General features: G+C 39.1%; 3 protein-coding genes across 4 annotated transcripts; all 3 read right to left on the minus strand.

The window, feature by feature from the left end:
- Positions 1–1,826: 1,826 nt before the first annotated feature.
- LOC115747965 (valine--tRNA ligase, mitochondrial 1-like) lies at positions 1,827–22,381 on the minus strand. 2 transcript variants are annotated; one of them, XM_030684300.2, is made up of 21 exons: positions 22,029–22,381; positions 21,620–21,682; positions 21,246–21,415; positions 21,085–21,157; positions 20,256–20,321; positions 20,087–20,170; positions 18,850–18,927; positions 18,664–18,747; positions 18,387–18,466; positions 18,009–18,066; positions 17,629–17,931; positions 17,372–17,542; positions 15,722–15,921; positions 14,979–15,381; positions 14,048–14,299; positions 13,427–13,927; positions 13,145–13,251; positions 12,277–12,376; positions 11,687–11,835; positions 10,553–10,951; positions 1,827–1,934 (listed from the first exon to the last, which is right to left on the minus strand). In XM_030684300.2, the coding sequence occupies exons 1-20, from the start codon at positions 22,098–22,100 to the stop codon at positions 10,786–10,788; spliced, it is 3,180 nt and encodes a 1,059-aa protein (XP_030540160.2). In that variant the 5' UTR covers positions 22,101–22,381; the 3' UTR covers positions 1,827–1,934; positions 10,553–10,785. The 2 variants fall into 2 exon arrangements, with proteins under 2 accessions (XP_030540160.2, XP_048132008.1); XM_048276051.1 differs by lacking the exon at positions 1,827–1,934 and having other exon boundaries at positions 10,837–11,090.
- LOC115747971 (probable cinnamyl alcohol dehydrogenase 1) lies at positions 2,575–5,902 on the minus strand. The gene is made up of 6 exons (XM_030684308.2): positions 5,729–5,902; positions 4,740–4,853; positions 4,412–4,642; positions 3,344–3,629; positions 3,107–3,257; positions 2,575–3,015 (listed from the first exon to the last, which is right to left on the minus strand). Exons 1-6 carry the CDS (start codon positions 5,815–5,817, stop codon positions 2,819–2,821), a joined length of 1,068 nt encoding a protein of 355 aa, XP_030540168.1. The 5' UTR covers positions 5,818–5,902; the 3' UTR covers positions 2,575–2,818.
- On the minus strand, positions 8,293–9,270 carry LOC115747998 (probable cinnamyl alcohol dehydrogenase 1). The gene is made up of 4 exons (XM_048275688.1): positions 9,182–9,270; positions 8,870–8,983; positions 8,544–8,771; positions 8,293–8,368 (listed from the first exon to the last, which is right to left on the minus strand). The coding sequence occupies exons 1-4, from the start codon at positions 9,268–9,270 to the stop codon at positions 8,293–8,295; spliced, it is 507 nt and encodes a 168-aa protein (XP_048131645.1).
- Positions 22,382–22,751: the final 370 nt, after the last annotated feature.

Raw genomic sequence — 22,751 nt, forward strand, 5'->3', positions numbered from 1 at the left:
TCATCTTTTGTTTTAAGACATTTTGTTGCTCATATTATTTTGCAGTAAAAAAAAAAACAAAGAACGGGTTCTCGGGTAGACCCTAAAACCGGATCGGAAAAACATTGCAAATTCTAGACTCAACTCCTAAAAATAAGGATAGGTTTCATATTCCAACAACTGAGAACCGGTTATAATATGTCATTTTGCAATACTTTTCAATTTTATTTCGTTTTTCTATTTTTAGTTTTTTTTTTTTTTTTTTGCCTTTTCCTTCCTTCTCTAGTGTTCATTTTCGCAAAAATTGTCCAAAAAGTGCTAAATCTATTGCACTTTTGTCAATTCCATCCTAAACTTTTTTTAATTTTACTAGTTTAATCCTAAATATTTTTTCGTTTGGCCAATTATGTCCATCCCGCCAATTTTGGCTACATATCGCCGACGTGAACCCCGATCGTCCTACAAGGCACGCAGATTCTGAAGTGGACAATTTTGAATAATATTTGCTTTTGAATTTTTTATTATACTTTTTATGTTTTTCTTCTTTACTTTCTTTCCTTATCCTTTTTTCTTTTTCCCTTCGCCCGGCCTCGTCGACAGCCTGTGAAGGTCTCCGGCCTCACCTGGGGAGAGCCACCCTCGCCTAAGTGGGCAAGGGCATCCCTTCGTCAGATTGGCGAGAGCAGCCCTTGCCAACCTAGGCGTGGCTAGCAAAGGTGGCCCTCGCCAAAGGCGGCGACCTCCGCAAAGGGAAAAAGAGAAAAGGAAAGGAAAAAAAAAAGAAAAAAAAAATAATCTACAAAATATTAGAATATTATTAAAAATAATCCACGTAGCACCAACCGTGCCACATAGGAATATTCGGCCAAAAATTAACCGGTTGGACTTAATTGCCAAAGCATGAAAATGTTTAGGACTGAATAGGTTTAGAATTTTTTGAACAATTTTCCCATTCATTTTCTTCCCTTCGCCGGTCTCCGAGCCTCGGCGATGACCGGCAACCTTTGTCTGGAACAAAATTCAATCTTCCGGTCTTGGGGCGCGGAATTTACAATATTCTTGCTCATTCACAGGAGTCGATAGTAGTCACACTTTACTTAGCTGAGGAAGCTGATTACGACCTCCATGGTTAGGTTCATAATTCATTCCATCTGATAGAGGGATTTCTTCCATTTCTAGTTCAGATTTTCTCTGATAGAGGGATTTCTTCCATTTCTAGTTCAGATTTTCTTTCACAGTATAAAATAAAAGAAAAAGAGCCCATCTCCTTTTACATGAACTCTTTACTTTAAACGCACCATGGAATTTCCTGTCTTTTTACACTGTTTCAATGACTAAGATTGAGTTCACAGATGGATTATTATAGGGATGAGTGACATCTTTCAGGCCTGGTCAGTTGTCCCCATCCAGGAGAATTTGATGTTCTTTCAGCCATTGATGGGTCTGTGGAAGAGGTTTTATGCTCAACACTCGATCCAACACCCAAGCCAGTTAACTGATATACTGTAGGACTACTGGCGTTTACGTGATATTGCCGTCGCCATCCTGTCGATCCAGGAAGAAGTTCCCTAAACATTTATTTTGGAGAGAAAAAAGTTTCGCCAAAACTATACATGGATTTGCAAAAGGTTACTGCAATATCACCGACAGCGAATGAATATCCATCGATGGAGTAATGTAGTGCAATTCTTGATTCGTCAGGGTCAGAACTAAGCTCAGAAGGTTTTTCTAAGTATCCATGCCGGAGCTCGTGCCGAGCAAAATCTTGCGACATCGCTGAGAAAGATGTCGTCTTGTGTGGACTTTGCGTTCAAAGCAAAGAATTGTTTCCAAAATAATAATATTGTCTATTCTTAATAGCATTCTTTCTCCCGAACTTAGGGCGTACCTGTACAGAGTAGACCTCCAAATGCACTTCCCCCACTTGAGGAACACCTCCTCGAGGAACAAATACCCTACATGGATTCTTGTGAATTCATCGTGTATGAGTGCAACGAGAGTTCATCGATGTTCTAGCGCTTTGGCCAATCGAGTTCTATACTTCTTTGTTTTGCTTAACCGAATCCTTAGCATTTTCAATTTTAGTCGATCGAGTTCCTCAAGTTTTATCCTTGGAAAAAGCCACATGGCTATGATGTTCCGAGTTGATAAGGATTGAGGAGTTGCTCGAGAAGAAAACCGAGTACGAGGACGAGCGTATTACGTAGTTGTCACGAAGACTTGGCAGCTCTGTTTAGGATTTTAGTAGTTAAGGGAAACAAAAGGACGTCCTCTAACGAATCAACAGTATTCTGCTGTGACAGAGCTGGTAGAGAGATGAGTGTTTTACATAGTTATCAAAAAGTTTCTTGCAAGAATTAGTAGAAATCCGCTCCGCCAACCTGGATGAACATTCTTGGCCACGAATCATTTGTGAGGAGCTGAGAAAGACATTTCATTTCTTAGATGGCAATTCTGTGGCAATGTATCGGAGACATTTAACTATAGTCGGAGAACCTGCATCAATTGGTTCTAATGACTGAAATTTAATGCAAGGATGTTTTTTCATGGATCTAATACTTCATTTGAAGGAAGCCAAGTAAAGATTCGGGGGAGTAAAGAAGCCAATTATTCTAAGAAATTGAATTAGTCCAATTATAATACAACAAAACAACACAACATAACTAATTCGCTTATTTCAACAATAGATTCTCAACTAAGGTATGCGATGGATGTAGAATTCATTGCCTACAGGGCAAGAAAAGTACGTAAAACTCTGCTTAATGCTTTCTGACTTCCACTTTCCTCTCCTTGTGATTTCTTTTGCCAAGAAAGGATCCCAGCTTCCCGACAAATAGCGTCATTTCAGGGAGTTCTCGATGTCAATGACAAACCTGTACTTCACATCTCTCTTGATGAGCCTCTCGAGGGCTTCATTGGCATAATCAATAGGTATCAGTTCGATCTTCGGGTATACCTTCTGCGCCGCACAGAAGTCAATCATTTCTTGGATATCCTTTGTTCCTCCTGTTATGCTGCCCGAAACAGTTTTCATGCCTACCAAAAGTTCATCGCAAGAAACTTAGCTTGTTCCCTTATCAGGTATCTAGTATTCATCTAGTAAAGCGCTTCGAGAACAAGAACATACCGATATTAAGGCTTCCCGGACTGAATTTAACTTCACTTGGAAACCCAACCAAGGCCAGAACACCACCCGTCTTCAAAAGAGACATGTAAGGATCGAATGGGTGATCGCCGGATGCCGTGTCGATTATAAAGTTCAGGGACTTAGCCATGGCCTGCATGTATTGGATTCATCAGATCACAACAGAACTTAACCTTCATGGATCTACAAGTATTGGTAATTCCAAATTTTCCCATTTACCTTCATCTGTTCTTGGTCAGATGAGAGAACGAAATGGTCAGCACCAAGCAAGCTCAGTGCTTCCTCCTTTTTAGAAATGCTTGTACTGAACACTGTCACTTTCAGTCCAAAAGCCTTCCCAAACTTGACTGCCATGTGACCGAGCCCACCGAGTCCAATTACACCAAGAGACTTACCTGGTTGGTTCATCTTGTGACGCATCATTGGAGTGTATACAGTGATTCCAGCACAAAGCAATGGTGCTGCTAAAGCCAACGGGTAGTTTTCTGGTATCCTGAAGCAGTATCTGTCAATGAAGCACCACAATTCAGTTTCCAAATAAAAGCAAAACGACGAAGTGTTCTCCCGATAGAGTCAGCATCCCATCTTTTCTGTTTAACAGGAGTCAAGTCATAGAACCAGAAATCCTATCTAATGTGTGCTTGGAACTTTTAGTTGCTTAGATCATAATCCAGCGTCGTGCTGTTTCTGAGATACTTTTTTCTGACCACAAAATGCTTAAGACACAACCTTATTGCTGTAGCAACAAAATTAAAGCTATTGCAGGATACAGGGGACCATACAAGATCAAACTAGTTGCACATTGCATATGCTCGACAGAAAACGTAATTGCTCTATTTCCCTCGATCAATTTTTTTTTCCAAAGGCACGTGAAATTACCGTTGACTCTGTCAGTTCCAAGAATTGGTGAAAGCGCATATATCTTGTTTCCCGATTGATCTAATACTACTTACTAAGGATTGTTTGACAATTCGAGGACCGCTTATTCCATTCTTGACCTGGCTTTCTTGAGGAGAGTTTCTTTTTGCATTTGACAAAGGCAATTCTCCATTGAATTGTCAATGGATACCAAGGACTTAGAGATTCCCCAGAGTTGATATAGAAAGTATCTTTAGCCATTTCCACAAGATGGAATTAATCGCTAAAATGCCATTCCTCACTATCATATGCATTATACGACTTCTCGTCAGAGTCAGAAAAAAGAAGAAAACTTGCAGAGAAGAACGCATGATTTGAAATCTTCTGTGTGAAATGCTGTTTAATGAAGTTGTGTCATAAAGCAATTACCTTTCATGGACGACAATGTGACTAGAATATCCTCCCTTTGTGACCGTACCATCCGCATCGATTCCGTCGAAAGTGAAAACCGACCCCTTTTCGCAGTTGACTTCTAGCCCGTCGTTGCAGTACTCGCACTCTCTGCATGAATTGACATAAGTTCCCACGCCAACATGATCGCCGACTTTGAAGCGTTGGACACTGGAGCCAACCTCTTTCACGATTCCAACTATCTCGTGCCTGAATCAATCGAGAGATCATTTGCAAATTTTGTTCAGAGGATTGTGAGGATGGTGCTAAGAAAAAGCATTAACATTCAAGTTCCGCTGCATCCTACCCAGGCACGAGAGGATACTTGGAACTTCCGTGCTCATTCCTAGTCCAAGCAACATCTGCATAGCACACTCCACAGTGCGTGATCCGGATCGAGACGTCATCGCTTCCCACAGTCCTATAGAGAGAATTCCCAAACAGGTGAGCATCTGATCAAGCGACTAATCAGACTCAGTCAACTTTTTTTCTCAATTTTCAGATCAATAAACTAAGTTCGAACAAATCCTCGAGCCTCATGTCTGCCATGAAATTCTGAGTAACTCATTCTGGGACATGGCATATCATGCATACCAATAATTCCTCAACCCAGAAATTAGTGCATACACAACAATTGTTAAAAAAGAAAAATGTAATGGTTTGGTCAATGTGGAAATTTCAAAACATGACAAGCAATCAAAAACAGGAAAGTTACCGAAAAGATCCTAAATCTATTGCAACTATGCCAATTTACTCCTTTTTTTTTTTTTTTTTTGGTGGGCGTTGACATGAACAATTTTCATTAATAATGTTTTTTTATTCTTTTTATTCTCTTTTTTTTTGTCCTTTCTACTCCTACTATGGCCAGCGAGAGTTGCTGCAGCTCACCGGCCATTGAGTAAAGGCTGCGAAGGCTTTGTGGGCTGCCGGAGCTCACCGGCGACTAGGCAAGGGATTCGCGGCCCTTACCAAATGGTCGGCAACCCTCGTCAGCCACATTAGGAGTAGGAAGGGAAAAAACAATGAAAAAAAATCTGATAATTTTAAAATATTATTAAAAATCTAATAATTTTAGGACTCGATCGACAAAAAAGAGTTTAGGACTGAATTAACACAATTATAATAGGTCTAAGACTTTTTTGATAATTACTCCCATCAAAAACTGTTTTGCATTACAGGTAAGAGGATAAGACTTGAGAACACTATATTGAGACTTTATCCGGTATATACTTGAATAGAAACTTAGAAAGATAAGGAGCAAATGAATGAAATAAACAATAACGGCGACTGTAATACCTGCGGCTGAATTTGTAGGGGGAGAGAAATCCAGAAGGATCTCTCGCAGCCCAACCAAGACAGTCTTCCTTCACACAATCCGAACTCATCCTTCCTCGGTGGCCTCAACTGAACTCGATCCACGAAAAACCGCTGCGTGCTAGTCTCTGAACGCTGAATTATGGAGGAAGAAGAAGAAGAATTATTTTGGTGAAAGAGAAATGAAGAAGAGAAACTTCAAACGATGGCCAAAAGACAAAAATCCGAACGGTCAAAGAAAGAACAGAAATCACGTAGGCTTGGCGACTCTTACGTGCAGACGAAGATTTTGTGGTCTGACTTCTGAGCAATAAATGAGATTTAGCAGGGTTCGAGGATGAGCGCTCAGCAACTGTCACCTCTTATAGATGCCATCGCGGCGCCGGTTCATGGCCGATCTTCATGCTTTAGATCCTGGGAAGGTACGAGCGACTCACCAAACGTAAGCCATTACCCTTTCCTTAAACCAGATGGCGTAAGCAGTGACGTCTTCTGGACGGCGGCTCTTGGTATTTTTCATCCATCCTCCCAAAAGCTAACCTCATTATCAATATAATTTTTTTTTTATGGTCTGAACTGAACCTCATTATCAAGTTATTTACACAAAAAGTATTAAAAAGAAACCAACTGGCAACGTGGAGTAAAAGTACGAAAAAAGGCTTGACTATATTGTATTGGTACTAATTCGATCCTAAACTTTTTAATTGAACTAATTCAGTCTAAATATTTTGTATTGATATCAATTGAGTTCCTCCGGCCAATTTTAATTGGAAATCGCTGACATGGATGTCGGTCATCCTACGTGACACGGCCCGATGCTGACATTCACAATTTTTAATATTATTTTTAATAATATACTAATTTTTTAAATAATTTTTCTTTTTGTTTTTTTTCTTTTCTTGGTTGTACTTCTTCTTCTTCTTCTTCTTTTTTTTTTGGGTATTGGCTGGCAAGGGTTGCCGGCCAAAGGCGAGGGCCAGCGACCTGTTATAATACGCCTCTTGTTTTAGCCTGTGAACGAAACCCGTTGTAAAATAATACTGCAGATTATATTGGTTTTGGATTACCGAACTTGTCTCAATTAGAAAAGTCAATATATGGACTTTGGATTTTTTACACCGAGAAGACCGAATTTTGGTCAGGAAAGCAAAAAAAGCATCGTAATCGAAGTCTGCCAAGGAATACCTAAAAGGGAAAGTGCGACTATTGACCAAGATTTCGGAAACTTGAATAGATTACCCCTTTCACCTTGGAGTCGGCATCTTCAGGCTTTTATTTTGGCAGTAATGCATGCCTATGATTTTGTGGGACTCACTTTCTTATAAAAAGGAAGTAACGTCGTGGCTATGAAGAAGTTTTGAAAAGCCGATTATAGAGTGCTTGTCAGTGGGTCTTTATTGGAAATTACATCAATAACTCTTGTAGTCTAGTCGAGAAATTCTTGTGGTAAGAATTTGCATTTTAATTCCTTTACGAGATTGAAAGATTATTTTCTCGGGAATTGAGGGCTAAATACTATGTGTATTATTGGATGTGATTAGGGTTGGATAACACTGAGAGTGTTTGAATGACTCGAGTGTGGTTTGTAATCTCCGTTGAATCGTTTGTTTTATAGTGAAATTCGTTGCTGCTCTTCCCTAATTGTAGGTTTTTACGACCGAATCACGTACATCCGGTGTTCGATTTATTTTTTTATTCAATCTATTTATTGTTCGATCGTTTGCTTTTGCGTAACATGACCGTCACCATTCCCACAAAAGGGCTTTGCAACCCTCACCTACCACTAGTGCAAGGGCTCGTGGCCCTAGGGGAGGGCATCTTGGCTAGGGGTGTGCAACTAGACCGGATCACCCGAAAACCGATCCGGCTTCCAATTCCAATGTGAACAGGTTTGGTTCCTGGTTCCAAATTTTTGGAATCGTTTTGAACAGATCCTGTTCCCAATTCCAAGTGAAGACACACTCGAGAGCCGGACCAATTTTGAAACCGGTTCTTTGTTATAGTAAAAACAACATAATTTATCCGAGTTGAGTCTAACTATGTCTTGCCTCATTTGTTTCTTCTCTATTCTTTACCGCTTCTCTCTCTATTTTTTTAGGTAATATTTTTATGGTTGAATGGAGAATGGAGTTTAAAAATTTATTTTGACGAATGGGAAATGGAGTTTTATAATTTATGTTTTATGTTACGTCTTTGAACTTTTTATTGTTTATAATTTTACATGGCTGGGTGTTTGAACTTTTCATCGTTTATATATGTACGTGACCATGTGTTTGGCAAATAGAGATTTATGCTGATCATGTTTTATTTTAAGCCATTTTTTTGCTCATATTATTTTGCAGCAAAAAATAAAAATAAAGAACAGGTTCTCAAGTAGACCACGAAACCGGATAGGAAAACATTGTAGGCTCTAGACTCAGTTTCTGAAAAATAGGATAGGTTCCAGATTTCAAGAACTGAGAACCAGTTATAATACGTCATTTTGCAGTACTTTTCAATTTTATTTTGTTTTCTATTTTTAGTTTTTTTGCCTTTTCCTTCCTTCTCTAATGTTCATTTTCGCAAAGCAATGGTGCTGCTAAATCCACCATCGGGTAGTTTTCCGGTATCCTGAAGCTGTACCTGTCAATGGAGCACCACAATTGAGTTTGCAAATAACACCAAAAGAAGAAGTGTTTTCCCAATAGAATCAGCATCCCGTCTTTTCTGTTCAACAGGAATCAAATCGCAGAGCCAGAAATCCAATCTTCCCCGAGCTTGGGAATTTTACTTGCTTAGACCACGACAAAGCAATTACCTTTCATGGACGACAATGTGGCTAGAAAATCCTTCCTTTGTGACTGTACCATCCGCATCGATCCCGTCAAAAGTCAAAACCACCTTCTCGCATTGGACTTCTAGCCCGTCGTTACAGTACTCGCATTCTCTGCATGAATTGACATAAGTTCCAACGCCTACGTGATCGCCGACTTTGAAGCATCGGACACTGGAGCCAACCTCTTTCACAATTCCAACTATCTCGCGCCTGAATCAACCGAAAAACCATTGGCATACTTTGTACAGAGAATTATGGGGATGGTGCTTGAGGGAAAAGAGTAACGTTCAGATTCAGCTGCATCTTACCCTGGCACCAGAGGATACTTGGAGTGTCCTAGCTCATTCCTAGTCCAAGCAACATCTGCATAGCACACCCCCCAGTGTGTGATCCTGATCGAGACATCATCGCTTCCCACGGTCCTAAAGAGAAGAATTCCCAGATAGGTGAGCATCTAATCAAGCGACTAATCAGACTCGGGTACCTTTTTTTTCTCATTTTTCCAATCAATAAACTATGCTTGACCTCCACGATTATCATATATACGACCCAAAAGAAATCAGAAAATGAGAAATTAGAAAACGATCCATGACTATAAGCATTTGTCTAAATGGTAATACCTACGGCTGAATTTGTAGTGGGAGAGAAGTCCAGAAGGATCTCGGGCTGCCCAACCAAGACAATCTTCCTTCACGCCCTCCGAACTCATCGTCACTTGACTGCCAAACTGAACCCAATCCGCGAAAAATTACCTTGTGTTATATCTCTGAATAAAATGAATTACAGAAGAAGAAGATCATGAAACAGAAAAGGATTTTGTTTTTTTTTTTGGTTAAAAGGAAATGAAGAGAACTTCAATGACGGCCAAAAGACAAGAAGTTCAGAGGTGTCAAGAGAATCGATAACGCGAAGACTCGGCAGTTTTACCTTTACGTGCAGAGAAGACTTTGCCGTCTGACTTCTGAGCAAGAGACGTGATTAGCAGAGTACGAGGATTGACCTCTTCTGTTCTGACTTTGTGGCTGAAAGATGGCAGAGTACGAGGATGAGCGCTTAACGGTTGTTTTCCCTTTTATGGATGCCATAACATCACATGATCATGACCAATCTTCGAGCTTTCTGTCATGGAAATATCATTGGCCATTCACCAAAAGTAAGCCATGACGTCCAGTTCCTTAGCCAGGAAAACGGGTGCAGCGACATCATCTAGACTTTAGTTAAATTATTTTATTTAGTGGTTCTTGGTTTTTTTTTTATTTTTTATCCTAGACATAATTAAATTATTCAAATTATTTACCCATAAAAGAAGTCAATGGGCCCGACCAAAAAAGAGAAAAAAAAATAAGTCAAATTATTATTAGTTTTTTTACCTCCCTAGTCTTTTAAGCAACAATGAGCTTGTCATCTCTCTGTTTTGGGGTGGCTAAGGGAAACAAAAGGATGTCCTCTAATGAATCAACAATCTTCTGCTATAACAAAGCTGGAAGAGAGATGAGTGTCTTACATAGTTACGAAAAATGTTCGGGCAATAATCGGCAGGAATTCGCTCTGCCAACGTGCATGAACATTTCGGGCCAAAGTTCATGGAATTTCCTTTCTTTTTACACTGTTTCAACTGATAAAGTATACAACTATTTGCATATAAGATCAAGGAAGTAGTTAATACTTATTTTGGAGAGAAAATCTCAGCAAGCCTATGAAGGAATTGCAGAAGATCACTACAATATTCCGGAAAGCAAATGGAATACCCATCAATGGAGTAATGCAGTGCAATTCTTGATTGATCAGGGGTAGAACTAAGCTCGGAGGATCTTTGTAAGTACTCATGCCAGAGCTTGCACCGAGCACAATCTTGTGACATCGCTGAGAAAGATTGCATTCAAAGCAAGGAATTGTTCCAAATTTGATAATATTATCCATTCTTAACAGCATTCTTTCTCCCGAAATTAGGGCGTATACCTGTACAGAATAGACCCTCGAGGAACAAATACCGACATGGATCCATGTGAAAGCAATTCATTGTGTATAAGCCACCTAAGACTGCGTACCATACTAAAGGATACAAAAGACAACCCGGCAAGAAAATCTCCTGGTCCTAGCCAGGGTTTCAATATTGAATCAGCCTCACAAAATCCTCCGCCACTTTTTCATCACATCGAGCTTCTTGTCACGGTCACTCGGATTTTTGGGGCTAGTAAAGAATGAGAAAACCTGCCAGAATGGTTTAGTTGCATCCGTTGACAGCTTCTAATCTTGAGCTCTCCTTCTCGAAAAATTCAAATTCCTGGATTAGTTTGGCCAGCTTTGCCGCATTCTCTTCCTGGATGTGAACTGGGACTTTCTGTTCATATCCAGATGCATTGATGGTCTTCTTGAGTTTCTCTTGCTGCCTGTATAAGTAGACAGTTCACACCAAAATAATGAGATCCACAGCCTGCGAGCTCAGTGATCCAAGGCTTGCCTTCAAGGTTTTTGTTATATGATTATAGAGATTGCAGTAATCAAATGTCCCACAAAATGCAGAGTAATCTGCGAAAAATTGTTTCAATTCACAAGAAAAATGGATATGACATGGACCACCTTAAAAACAACAACATCAAGTGGTTAGACAAGGTCAAGGACAAGGGAAAACATCATGGGACTTCTCAGAGAAAATGATAATTACAGAAACAAAAGGAGAAAAGAATGTAACAGCTTTAAGTAAAGTTATCAAGGGACAAGGTCAAGAAATTAACATGGACCACCTGGATGACACCAGGTGGATAAATGAGGTTTACAACAAGGAGAAACATCATAGGACTTTTCCAGCAACATGTATTATTTACAGATTTAAAAGACAAATAGAATTAAATTGCTTTCGGAAAAGTTATCATGGTTTACTCATGAACGTTTTTGTCAGAATGTGGAATAATGACAGAAAGAAACTTGCACAGCATCTCTAAATAAGCAATCTGCAGACGTAATGATGTACAGTGTACAGTAATATCAACATCACAATGTAGGAGCAGGCAACGTGCTTGCCTAGTAATCTCCCACGATAAACGGCTTTGCCAGCAAAGGGTTGATTAGATTCAAGAATGCACATGGAGAGAGAGAGAGAGAGAGAGTATTTTCGCTGTACTTACTTTTGAATCTCTTCTATCTTATTCTTGATCTTCTCACATTCTGCTTCCGCATTAAGTTCTCCTTGAACCTTAAGATACACTTTGAGATTTTCATTCACATTCTCGAAAGCACATCTTGCTGGAACAACATCTTTTTCACTCAACAAAACCTGTGAATCCGCCAAATAAAACTTTGAATTAACTGCGGAATCATCACTTAAACTAAGGAGCAACAACTAAAGAAAATGAGATACGTAACAAAATAAATGAAGAAGAATGGAACCCATGTTCGGCCTCGCATGGTAGGACTATAAGCAGTGTCGAGGTTTATATACTTCATCCTACTGATGGGTGAGATTTATCCTACATGTGCCCTTATCATTCAAGAACCTTGAAGAAAATCAGCAAGTCACCGCTCAATTATCATTGAGTTAAAAATCAGCTATTGGAACAAGATTCAAAGGAGAAGAATTGGCTTCCATGACCACTTGGGAAATTTACATCACATTCTACACCAAGCTTATCAATGCAATGCTGAATTGCATTCAAAAGGAAATAAGAACACACAAGTTGCAACAGCAAACACTACTTAAGAAACTAATAAACTGTACCTCTAATGAAGATAAAGCAGCAAGAGTTACAATCTCCAATTCATGGCTTTTAATGACGTCTGCTACTTCCTCTCTTTGGCAATACGCATAAGCAGGTATCCTGAGGAAAAAGTTAACTAACAGGAATAAATAAAGAATATATGATCGCAGGTACAACTACAATCTCATATAAACTCAACTGGCAGATTGTGAGGACTTTTTCCCAACAGGCCTGGACTATTACAAATTTACAGCACAAGAGTCTAACAAAATCCAATAGAGAAATAAGATAGCTCAATTGTATCTATGGCAACACCTAGCAGAAACTCAGATGATGTGTAATCTTTCATGCAAATTGGAGTAGATGCGCTCTTTATTCCAATGAACATGACAGAAGACTCTCCATAACAATTAAAGAGAATCTCACATTGAGGTGGTCTGTCCCCGGTATATATATGAGGAGGGTGTAATACTAGCAAGCAAAATACCCAAGTAAAGGCCTTATGCATCCATTTCACGTTGTAAATTCTGAATTTTTACTGAAAAATACCCATCAACCCAACCACATCTAAACACACCTTTGTCAAATAAAGATAGTTTGGCTATGGGCTCTCCCTCATGTCATTATGCACGTTATCAAGCAATCAGGACTTCCAGCAGCAGCCTTAACAGGTAAAAATGCCAAGGAAGGCAGATATTAACTTGTTTGCTGTAACTGGTATATTTCTTTAGGTGAAGGAAGATACAGGAAACAAAGGACAAAACCAAAAGCTGCATGCAATAAATCAAACAGACCTCCATTAATTTATGACCATCAAGCATGCGTCAGACATTAGCAAATAAATTATTGTATCGGCAATAAAACAAAAGGTTAAAATCTCATATTTACCTATCATTCTTATGCTTTCTAAGCCCCTCTGACCTTAGTGACCGAAGGGATTTTACTGTAGACTCAATGAGATCCATCTCAAGCTCCACCCTTTCATTTGTCCAGCACTGAAGCAAAAGGAAAATCACAAGAATGTGATAAGGATGAAATTAACCACTTGAATTTCCAATTAAATTCATCAACTCCAAGCTACCATCAACATTTTAAATTTTTCATACACTACTTAGTAGAACTCCAAATGTCATAAATTAATTAAGCTGTAGTCGATTAACCTATATTTACCTCTACAGATGATGGGTAATCGCACATCATAATCGATTCTTTTCTATGACCGTCCTTTACAGAAGGCAGGCGCTGCCACAATTCTTCAGTAACAAATGGCATGAAAGGATGAAGCAGCCGTAACCCAGTTTCCAAGCATAACCACAAAACTTCTTGTGAAGACTTCCTTTCAGAGGAAAATGTGGGGTCCTCAATGGCAAAGTAAGGCTTGATTGCTTCAATAAAAACATCACAGAACTGGTATTGCCACCATGAATATACTGCAGTGGCTGCATCTGAAAATTCGTACGATTCAAGAGATGAAGTGATTCTCAAAATAGCCTTGTTCAGCACAGATATTATCCATTTGCAGCTAAATGGCATAGTTTCTGGATGTACTTCCACTGGGGGGACAAAATTGTCTTCAAGTTTGCTCATAGCAAATCGAACAGCATTCCACAATTTGTTGCACCATTGATGATAGCCAACAACTCTTTGGATATCCAGGTTTATTTTGTCAGACTGCAAAAGGATATAAGAAAAGTTAAAAGTTAATAGTTGTACAACAACAAAGGCAACAATACCAAGACCCGTACGTGGTATATATTATATCATGGTCAATTGGGTGGGGAAAGCATAAACCTGAGCCGTATAAGAGACAAGTGCGAATCGGAGAGCATCTGCACCACATTCAGCAATACCATTGGGGAAGTCTTTGACCTGTCCTGCTTTGGCAACAGTCAGTTCATTAGGGTCTAAATTGCCCTCCTCCAATCTCTTATGAAGACCTTCTAGGCTTATGCCATTAATTACTTCAAGGGGATCAATGACATTTCCTAAAGACTTTGACATCTTTCGGCCGTGGGCATCACGAATCATGGGATGCAGATAAACCTGCAAAGATATAACATGCATTAACCAGCAAATACAGTAGAAAAGAAAATCCTATTAGCAAGCCGATACAATTAGTTTTCATTTTCCTAGATGTAGAAGCTCCAAAAGTTTTGTATCATACGGCAATCAGACTAAGCGTTGACTTCCCAAATATAACTATTAAGAAGCAGGTAGTTAGTATACCAGAAGTGGCAAAAGAAAGATTTGGACTGACATTTGACTGTGGAAAGAATCCATCTATGCAAATATCAAAAACATACAGTATATGAGAATGACATGAAACAGAAAACCAAGCTCGTTGGACTACAGCATTCACATTATATCGATGTCACGGCAATCATTATGCAATTCAAGTTGATATTCCTGGTCATCGAGGGAAGTAGGAAGAGATAGATATTTTATGAAAGTTTCAACCAACTCAAACGCAAAAGAAAAGGAATATGCAATTAACATCCAGGACAACTCAAACTAATAAAAAAATGAAAAGACGCTACACATTTTTAGGGCTTTAACAGAGGACCTCATCCAATGAAACATCAGCCATTTTCCAGGAAACAGACGTTCTGCAGATCCAGTAAGCAAGCTGAGCTATTTGGCCACTAAAAATTCAATTATCAGACATATAGCATCATATATTCATGTGATCATTTTAGTAATATGTCCTGCATGGTTAACTCACCTTCCTGAAAGGCACATCTCCTCCCAGTTTAATTCCCAACATCACCATTCGGGCAACCCAGAAAAAGAGAATATCATGGCCAGTCTCAAGGACAGAAGTAGGATAAAATGTCTTGAAATCTTCTGTATCGTCTGGCCATTCGAGGACAGATAATGGAAAAAGTCCAGCTGAAAACCAAGTATCAAGTACATCAGGATCTTGGCACAAATCAAATTTCCTCCCTTCATACTTGTAGCTGGCCTCTGTTCGAGCTTCACTCTCATCTTTTGCAACTATCCAGTTATCATTATATGCACCAAGTTCCTTTAGTTTATCGTCTTCCAAAGTGACATACCACGCTGGGATCCGGTGACCCCACCATAGCTGCCTCGAGACGCACCAATCACGTATATTCTCAAGCCATCTGTGGTGTTGAGACATATCTTTAGTTCTAAATCACTGTAATAATACTGCATAAATAATGCTCAAATGTCCAAAATTAAATCGCATTATACACAAACATCAGCAAAATGTATAAAACCATAGTCAACCAGTTTTTCCCCAATAACATACAGCAACTGTGCATTGGCATTCAGCTGTGCCAAATAATGAGATAAGAAAAAATTAGGGAAGAACATTTTCTTGCTTAGCCCTTGTAACAGCAAGCACTGGCAGCAAAATATTGGGAAAAAGTGAAGCTTGCACATGGGCTTCCCTTATTTTATTACTATCGTCATCCAGAATGGTGGATTTGATGACAGCACCTTTTCCAATCAGCAGTGTACTGTTTAGGGATAATTTCAAGTTTTCTATTCTCAGCATCCACGGCCACATCAAGAGCTTGCTTTGCCATGCCACTGCATTTCACATACCACTGTGGCTTTATTAATGGTTCCACGACATCATTGGTCCTTGAACAAAGGCCAAGCCTCATCTCATTGTTTTTAGAACCTCTATATAGTCCCTGAAAGCAAGAAAATCAAAAACTTAACTCATTTATGACGAAAACTACCAGAAACTGTGACATGGAGCATCAACTGCACATAATGGAGAGAGTAAGAAGAGAAAAGTCTAGGAGAATATAGTGAGCATCCATGTCAAAAAAGTAGAGAAAAGGACAGAATTTACTAGCAATGTCATATGAAAAAATGCAATAACATTCCACCAGCATCACAAACAATTGGCCCATGCCTTAAGATGTGTCGTAATTATATCCACATAAAGCATGCACAATGATACGTAAGGACGTGAGAACAAAGCAAATGGAGAATTCAATAAGTATGAACAATGATTATGGTTCAACAACTTGTGAACATTTGCCTTCACACTACAAAATATTTCACAAGCTTGCAGTCAAAATCATCTCATCTCTAGTTAAGAGTTTTTTCTTCGAATTCTTCAGAAACGTGCCTCTCCTGTGGGGCATATGCACTCAGAGTGAGGACTGAGGAGGCATGTGAGTTCAATCTAAATAGCCAGTGGCGTTCTCCAAGAAAATTGAAAAGCTATCTGTAGTCAACCATATCATCCACCAAGGGAGGTTAAAGATTTAGTTCATGTGTCAACAAACAAGAGTTAAATAACCTATTAGTTGTTTAGGCTTCTGTCAAGTAGGAGGTATTACGATAATTTATATCCATAGAGCAAATAATTACACCAAAATAGAGTATTTATTACATTATTTTGTGCCAATCTATTTAGATTGAGGATGCAACTCAGCTCAATTCACTAGCCTTCCTTTGGCCAAAAACAAACAAATAAATACACTCGCTAACTTCCAAGCCAGCACTCAAAAGGTTTTAGCCGAGTTGCCAAATAGAACAATGGGGAAAAATTGATCAGCATTGGGAAATGATCCACGTTTTCTGGAAGGAAAGCCCAGTAGGCAACTCTGGCATGACACCCATCTTGCTAACCCATAGATTAAGCTTTGCAAGGTATCTTTTGGTGGGGGCTGGTGGGGTGGAAATGTTGGAAGGACACTGTTTAATGAAGGAGCCAAGAGGAAAATGAAGGGATGCAAGAAAAAGATATGCTCTGAACATGACAAAGGTATGAAGTTTAATGGAAGGTAGTAAATTGCAGTCGTGTTGTGGTAGTCATGGATGGGGTCGGGGTGGCCACCCAATTGTGCATAGAAGTCGCAGCAAAGAGCGGCCATAGCAGACATGAATCTTATAACATTCTCACAATATTTGGCTAAATCATAAATCAACTTATAGGTTTAAATTGAGACTTTATAGGATGTCATAATGCTTCTTAAATCATCTGGAGGTACCAAGAAGTAGAAAGACATAAATCCGATAATCAATTTGTCAGATAGGACATGGGAGACTGCAGTAGATCTTCTTCTTGTTCTAGCAATCTTTCATAGTGCAGGAAAACATCAATGGCTTCCATTGATATTATTTTACCTTTTCCTGCAGCGCCACAGTAACAGCTTGACGGGCCTTAAACCGAGGCATCCCGACAAACTCTGAACCACCATTGCTATTTATTTTCCCATCATCAGTGAAAATGTTGATACAGTCAAGATTATGACGCCTTCTAACCTCAAAATCATTTGGATCATGTGCTGGAGTGATCTGAATATGATGGAACAGGATATTAAAGGCAGCATATGATAAGCAAAAAAACAAGCCTTTGAATTGCAATTGATTAAGATATACACCTTGACAGCACCGGTACCAAAACTTGGATCAACAAGAATTGCATCACAAATGATAGGAAGTCTTCTTCTGTTGAAGGGATGAATTGCAAATTTGCCATGCAGATGACTATATCTTTTATCATCAGGGTGAATTGCAATAGCAGTGTCACCAAGCATTGTCTCCACCCTTGTCGTGGCAACAACAATCTCTCCCAGGCCTTCCTCCAGTGGATAGGCAAATGAAGTTAAAACTCCAAATTCTACTGGATCTTCATAGCCAGGAACTTTTAGAAGCTTCCTGTCCTTGATGTCCACATAATCTACCTACAAACAGCTGCATTCAGCTAACCAAGGGACAGAAAGGGACAAAATGACTGCACGGTCATAAAGCAAACACCCACCTCAATATCAGATATTGCAGTCCTCAAGATACAATCCCAATTCACAAGGCGGAGATCCCTGCAAGAATTTAATTTAAAACATGGAGATAAACAACTGAAAAAACTATTATTTAAATGAAAACACACAACCTCTGATTCGACCATATAGCATTAACCTATTAGACATTGATTATCTCAGCAGTAATTTATCAAACTGATGATTATCAGCCATCAGTATCAAGAATCTTTGTTGGGACGACTGCTCCCAATAAGAAGAAACTCATTAGTCTTTCCAACCAAAAAGTCCCAAAAAGACCGAACTATGAGTCAATAAGCAACAACAGAGATCAGAAGGAGGAAAAGAGATGCTGGCAACAAGGAATGCTACTTGTCAGGTACCTATAGATAAGACCCTCTTTAAACAGCCGAACAAATGCATCAGTAACAGCTCTTGATCTTCTCTCATCCATTGTAAAGCACTAGAAAATAAAAGGAAAGAGAAATATTTCAGGGAAAATAAACTTTTTCCTAGCTAATAAATCATGAAAACGATAAAATGCAGGTACCGACAGCAATGTCTATTAACAAGTTTCCAACTCAAGCGTACACAATAAACTCCAATCAAAAGCACTTCGTCGTGTCTGAAAGTCAAAGTTAATGAAGTTGGAAGAGCTACCTCACGGGACCAATCAAGTGATGCACCCAAACGCCTTTGTTGCCTTAATATAGTGCCACCATACTCATTCTTCCACTTCCAAACCTAGTCATAACAAGAGAAAAATGAGATACACCAAGCAAAATGACTTTCACACGGACAGTGAAACAACCATTGAAGGTGAATTAGCTAGGATATTAGTTTCACCTCAGACACAAATTTCTCTCGACCAATATCATGCCTAGTCAAACGACATTCTCGCATTAGCTTCTTCTCCACAACAACCTGCAATACAGTATCCACAATCTTCCAACTTAATATTGAATGAACATCTTCAGGCTCAACCAACCACAAAGTAGACCAAAGACCATGTGGTTTCTTATTTAGATGTGGGATTTGGCATGGGGAGGTTAGGGAAAGTACCTAAGTCAAAAGTTCACCAGTGTCATTGCCCAGGTGATACATGTTAGGATGCAGCATGGTCATCCACTTATATTGCCTCAACATAATGCTGTTAATTGCTACCATATCATCATATGTACTTGACACATGGAAAGGATTTCAAATATCATTATCTCAGACATATCAAATCTATAGTACAACAAATTCTGTTTGATGCGGGGCAATGAAACCCTCATCTGAACCCTATATTCAGTTACTAGCCACAGATCCCAGTAAAACCCGGATCTGACTCTGACTTCACAAAATCTTCTGATATTTGCCAGAATACTGCAGGTGGTGAGCATAATTTTTTAAATGGAGCATTAAACTTAGTTTTTCTCCAACCTACATGTTGACTAGCTATCACTCACATGAAGCGTGAAAATGACGCGTAGCATGGCAGGTAATAAGATAAGACTCGATTAGAACTCGTTGGAACCTTAGACCAATAGAAAGCCAATTGAAACTTGAACAAATCAAAACAATTATGGACATTCTAATTGAAGCCACTAAGACAACTTTTGTCGCCAATTCCAAAACATAGTGGCAACCTCTGCAAGAGTCTCAACTACCAAAATGCAATTTCTGATCAGTTATTGCTACCACACTGCAACCATCGAACTACGACACATGATTAGACTCAGACTGTGACGGTATTCTCTTTATTTAACTATTAAATGAAAGATTTCAAATTAACTTCTTTTAAATATGTAATAGAAATTTCTATGCAACCAAATGACAATCAGGCCTGATGCTAATCATGGCAAAGGAAGGTGTGAAAGTCCTGCATGCTTTAGCAAATGGTGAGCGAGTTATAAAGGTTATGAACCATCGCTGGGAAAAATAGTAATATGTCTTGCTGACAGTTTTTGGCTTTTTCTACCTTGATCTATTTATCCACCGACTTTCTATAAATAGGTAAAGAATTGAACAAGCGACTGGAAATCCCCAAGATCCCATTTGCTCATTTGGGGGAAAAACAAAGTAGATAAAAGGATCTAACCTGCGTTGCAATCCCAGCATGATCCATGCCGGGCACCCACAAGGCATTATATCCAGACATTCTCTTCCAGCGAATAATCGTGTCCTGCACATGATGAAAATTCTGACATGAGGGATGTATTTAGTCTTCATTAGAAAGCAAGAAGAGAATGCAGAAACAGTCACGCAACCTGAATAGCAGATGTAAGGGCATGGCCAATGTGTAGGGCCCCAGTCACATTTGGAGGGGGAAGGATCTGCATAAGACGAGACCTTAAGGAAAAAGAATTGTAAAAAGCATTGGCCAACCCAAAAAAGCTAGTAAAGAGCAGTAAAATCTGAAGCCTAGAACTGATAAATTCTAATGAGAATATGGGCAGATACTCTTACAATCAAACAACAATGGTTAAGCCCATTGATACTGATAAGATGACTGTTTTAAGCATGAATTACTCCATATACACACATTGTCAACAAGAAAAGCACACAAGCAGCCAATTCTTAACTCATTTCAAGATCCATGTACCATATATTAACAATAACAACAATAAACAATTATAATTTGAAGAGAAAAAGTCATGAGATTAGCACTTTAATAGCCAATCGAAATACAAGCAGACTCCTTTCTAAATTTGACTGTTTTTTCCCTAAAAGTACACCTCCTACCAAACACTCACATTGAGCAGCACATGGTAGTGAAGTGAGCCATGCTAAAGTTAATCCTCTGACAATTATGCTTGGAAAAAGTTTTACAAATTCATGCTGTCAAAATAGAAAGTAAAAGAAAAGCATTGAACCATCAAAAAGCATGCATCTTTGAATGTGAAATAGCAGACTACATACTGAATAAGTAAGGTCTATGTATTTGAAACTACACTATAAATTTTCCAGTAGAACCCAAACTAGTGAACAGAGCTTACTGAATTGAATGTTAAGATCCCCAGGAAGATCCTCACTCAGTCACGGAGACCAAATTGCAAACAAGCCTTAGAAATGTGTCCAGAAGTAAAATGCACTCACAATTACAAATGGTGGTTTTGGGCCGTTGGCATCTGCCACAAAGAAGCCTGACTTCTCCCACCATGCATACCATCTAAATCAACAGGAAGTGGGTCCAAAAAAATTCTAAAAAATAATAATAATGTGAATACAGAGTAAACAAAAGAGTAGTTCATTCTTACGATTTCTCTACAGCGCTTGGACTATACTGCTTTGCCATTTGGCGGGATAGCCTTTTCTTCTCGCCAAATGGAGTCTCTGGGTCGACATAATCACCTGGATTCTCTTCACCTGTATATCGCTTTATGTTCTTTTTTGCACTCTTTTTGGGGGCATCAGCAACTTGTTGAGACTTGAATGGAAAATAAAATGAAAAAGACGTCGATGTTAGTATGCATAAAGACTTTGGCATATTCAGGACCCTATATAAAGCATATCATCAGCCGCCAATATTGAAAAATATGTGATTCAAAGCAAGTACACAGATGACCAATTACAAATCATTAACAAGAATGATACAGCAGAAATTCTTCTAAACAGGTATATAATAGTTTACCTTAAGTTTAGCCAGCTCTGCTTTTTCGGCAGCCTTAAGTTTCTTCAATTCCTTCTCTCTTGCCTTCAAACAAGTATGAAAATGCAACGCGGATTATTAAGACAGATTGCTATCGACAAAGCTATAAAAGCCTACTCAATTTGGCAAAACTGGGACAGTTTTTCAGTGATCTTGACCACCTCCGCAGCATGCCATGCAAATGGACAGGAATACATGCAGAGGGACAAGTTGATGGTCGCTTGATTCTAGTCATTCACTCAAAACTGTAAGATTCATGTGCTATAATATAGCCAGGCAAGCACAAAAATGATGTGCATTGCACCGAGGTGACAAGAGCAATTAGATCGGTTTCAAACCACATGAAGTCTGATGCACTAAAAAGAAAATAAAAAAATGCATTGGATTCAACCTTCTCTTCCTTTTTCTTTTTCCTCTCAAGGTCTTCCACGCCTACCGGCTTGTTATCCGGTTGAGACTGCATGACCACATCAAATTCATCAATCTAATCATTACAATCATAGAGCTGCCGTTTCGACAGCTAACCAAATAACTCTATGATACAAAAGATATACCATATCGATGGCTGGTAAGCGTGAGACCGTAACCAAAGTTCGATTCTGACAAGAGAACAGATGCTTGAGCGTCGTTCAGAAGTCGACCCAACCGCCGCCGGCCAACAAGGGCAGAGACCGTGACTCAAAAGAGACAACTTGACGGCGACGAAGCTTGACGGAGGCGAAGGCGGCGGAGACCGGAGGAGGCGACAGCACTTGTGCGTGTTGTTTATCTCTGACACGGCTCTGACACTTTAATCAATTATAAGAAAGAAATTCGCAAATATGACATGGGCGGACCGCGGGAGCGCGAAATAAGCCTTTTTCTATTTATTCACAAATTTATTTTTAAGATTAATATCACAAAAAATCTTAAAGAACAATCATTATAAATTTATCCAGAATTAATCTTAATGGAAAAAAATCTTAAATCATTACACATATAATAAATTTACCCCGAACCAATTTTTTAACCATAAAAAATCTCAAACTAGTACACGTGTAATAAATTTATTCTTCATTAGTTACCGTTAAATTGAGATAATACTAAATTGATACATCTGTAATGAACGGAGGGT

The sequence above is a fragment of the Rhodamnia argentea genome, chromosome 3 (assembly GCF_020921035.1).
Source record: "Rhodamnia argentea isolate NSW1041297 chromosome 3, ASM2092103v1, whole genome shotgun sequence".
NCBI classification, from domain to species: domain Eukaryota; kingdom Viridiplantae; phylum Streptophyta; class Magnoliopsida; order Myrtales; family Myrtaceae; genus Rhodamnia; species Rhodamnia argentea.

Coding starts and splice junctions, on each gene's coding strand:
- LOC115747971 (XM_030684308.2), bottom strand. CDS start 5,817: ATGAGTTCGGATTGTGTGAAGGAAGACTGTCTTGGTTGGGCTGCGAGA. Junction 4,854..5,728: donor CCCTACAAATTCAGCCGCAG/GTATTACAGTCG, acceptor TTCTCTCTATAG/GACTGTGGGAAGCGATGACG. Junction 4,643..4,739: donor AAGTATCCTCTCGTGCCTGG/GTAGGATGCAGC, acceptor CGATTGATTCAG/GCACGAGATAGTTGGAATCG.
- LOC115747998 (XM_048275688.1), bottom strand. CDS start 9,270: ATGAGTTCGGAGGGCGTGAAGGAAGATTGTCTTGGTTGGGCAGCCCGA. Junction 8,772..8,869: donor AAGTATCCTCTGGTGCCAGG/GTAAGATGCAGC, acceptor CGGTTGATTCAG/GCGCGAGATAGTTGGAATTG. Junction 8,369..8,543: donor CACATTGTCGTCCATGAAAG/GTAATTGCTTTG, acceptor CTCCATTGACAG/GTACAGCTTCAGGATACCGG.
- LOC115747965 (XM_030684300.2), bottom strand. CDS start 22,100: ATGCAGTCTCAACCGGATAACAAGCCGGTAGGCGTGGAAGACCTTGAG. Junction 18,467..18,663: donor CACTTGATTGGTCCCGTGAG/GTAGCTCTTCCA, acceptor TTTATTTTCTAG/TGCTTTACAATGGATGAGAG. Junction 15,382..15,721: donor TACACTGCTGATTGGAAAAG/GTGCTGTCATCA, acceptor TCAACACCACAG/ATGGCTTGAGAATATACGTG.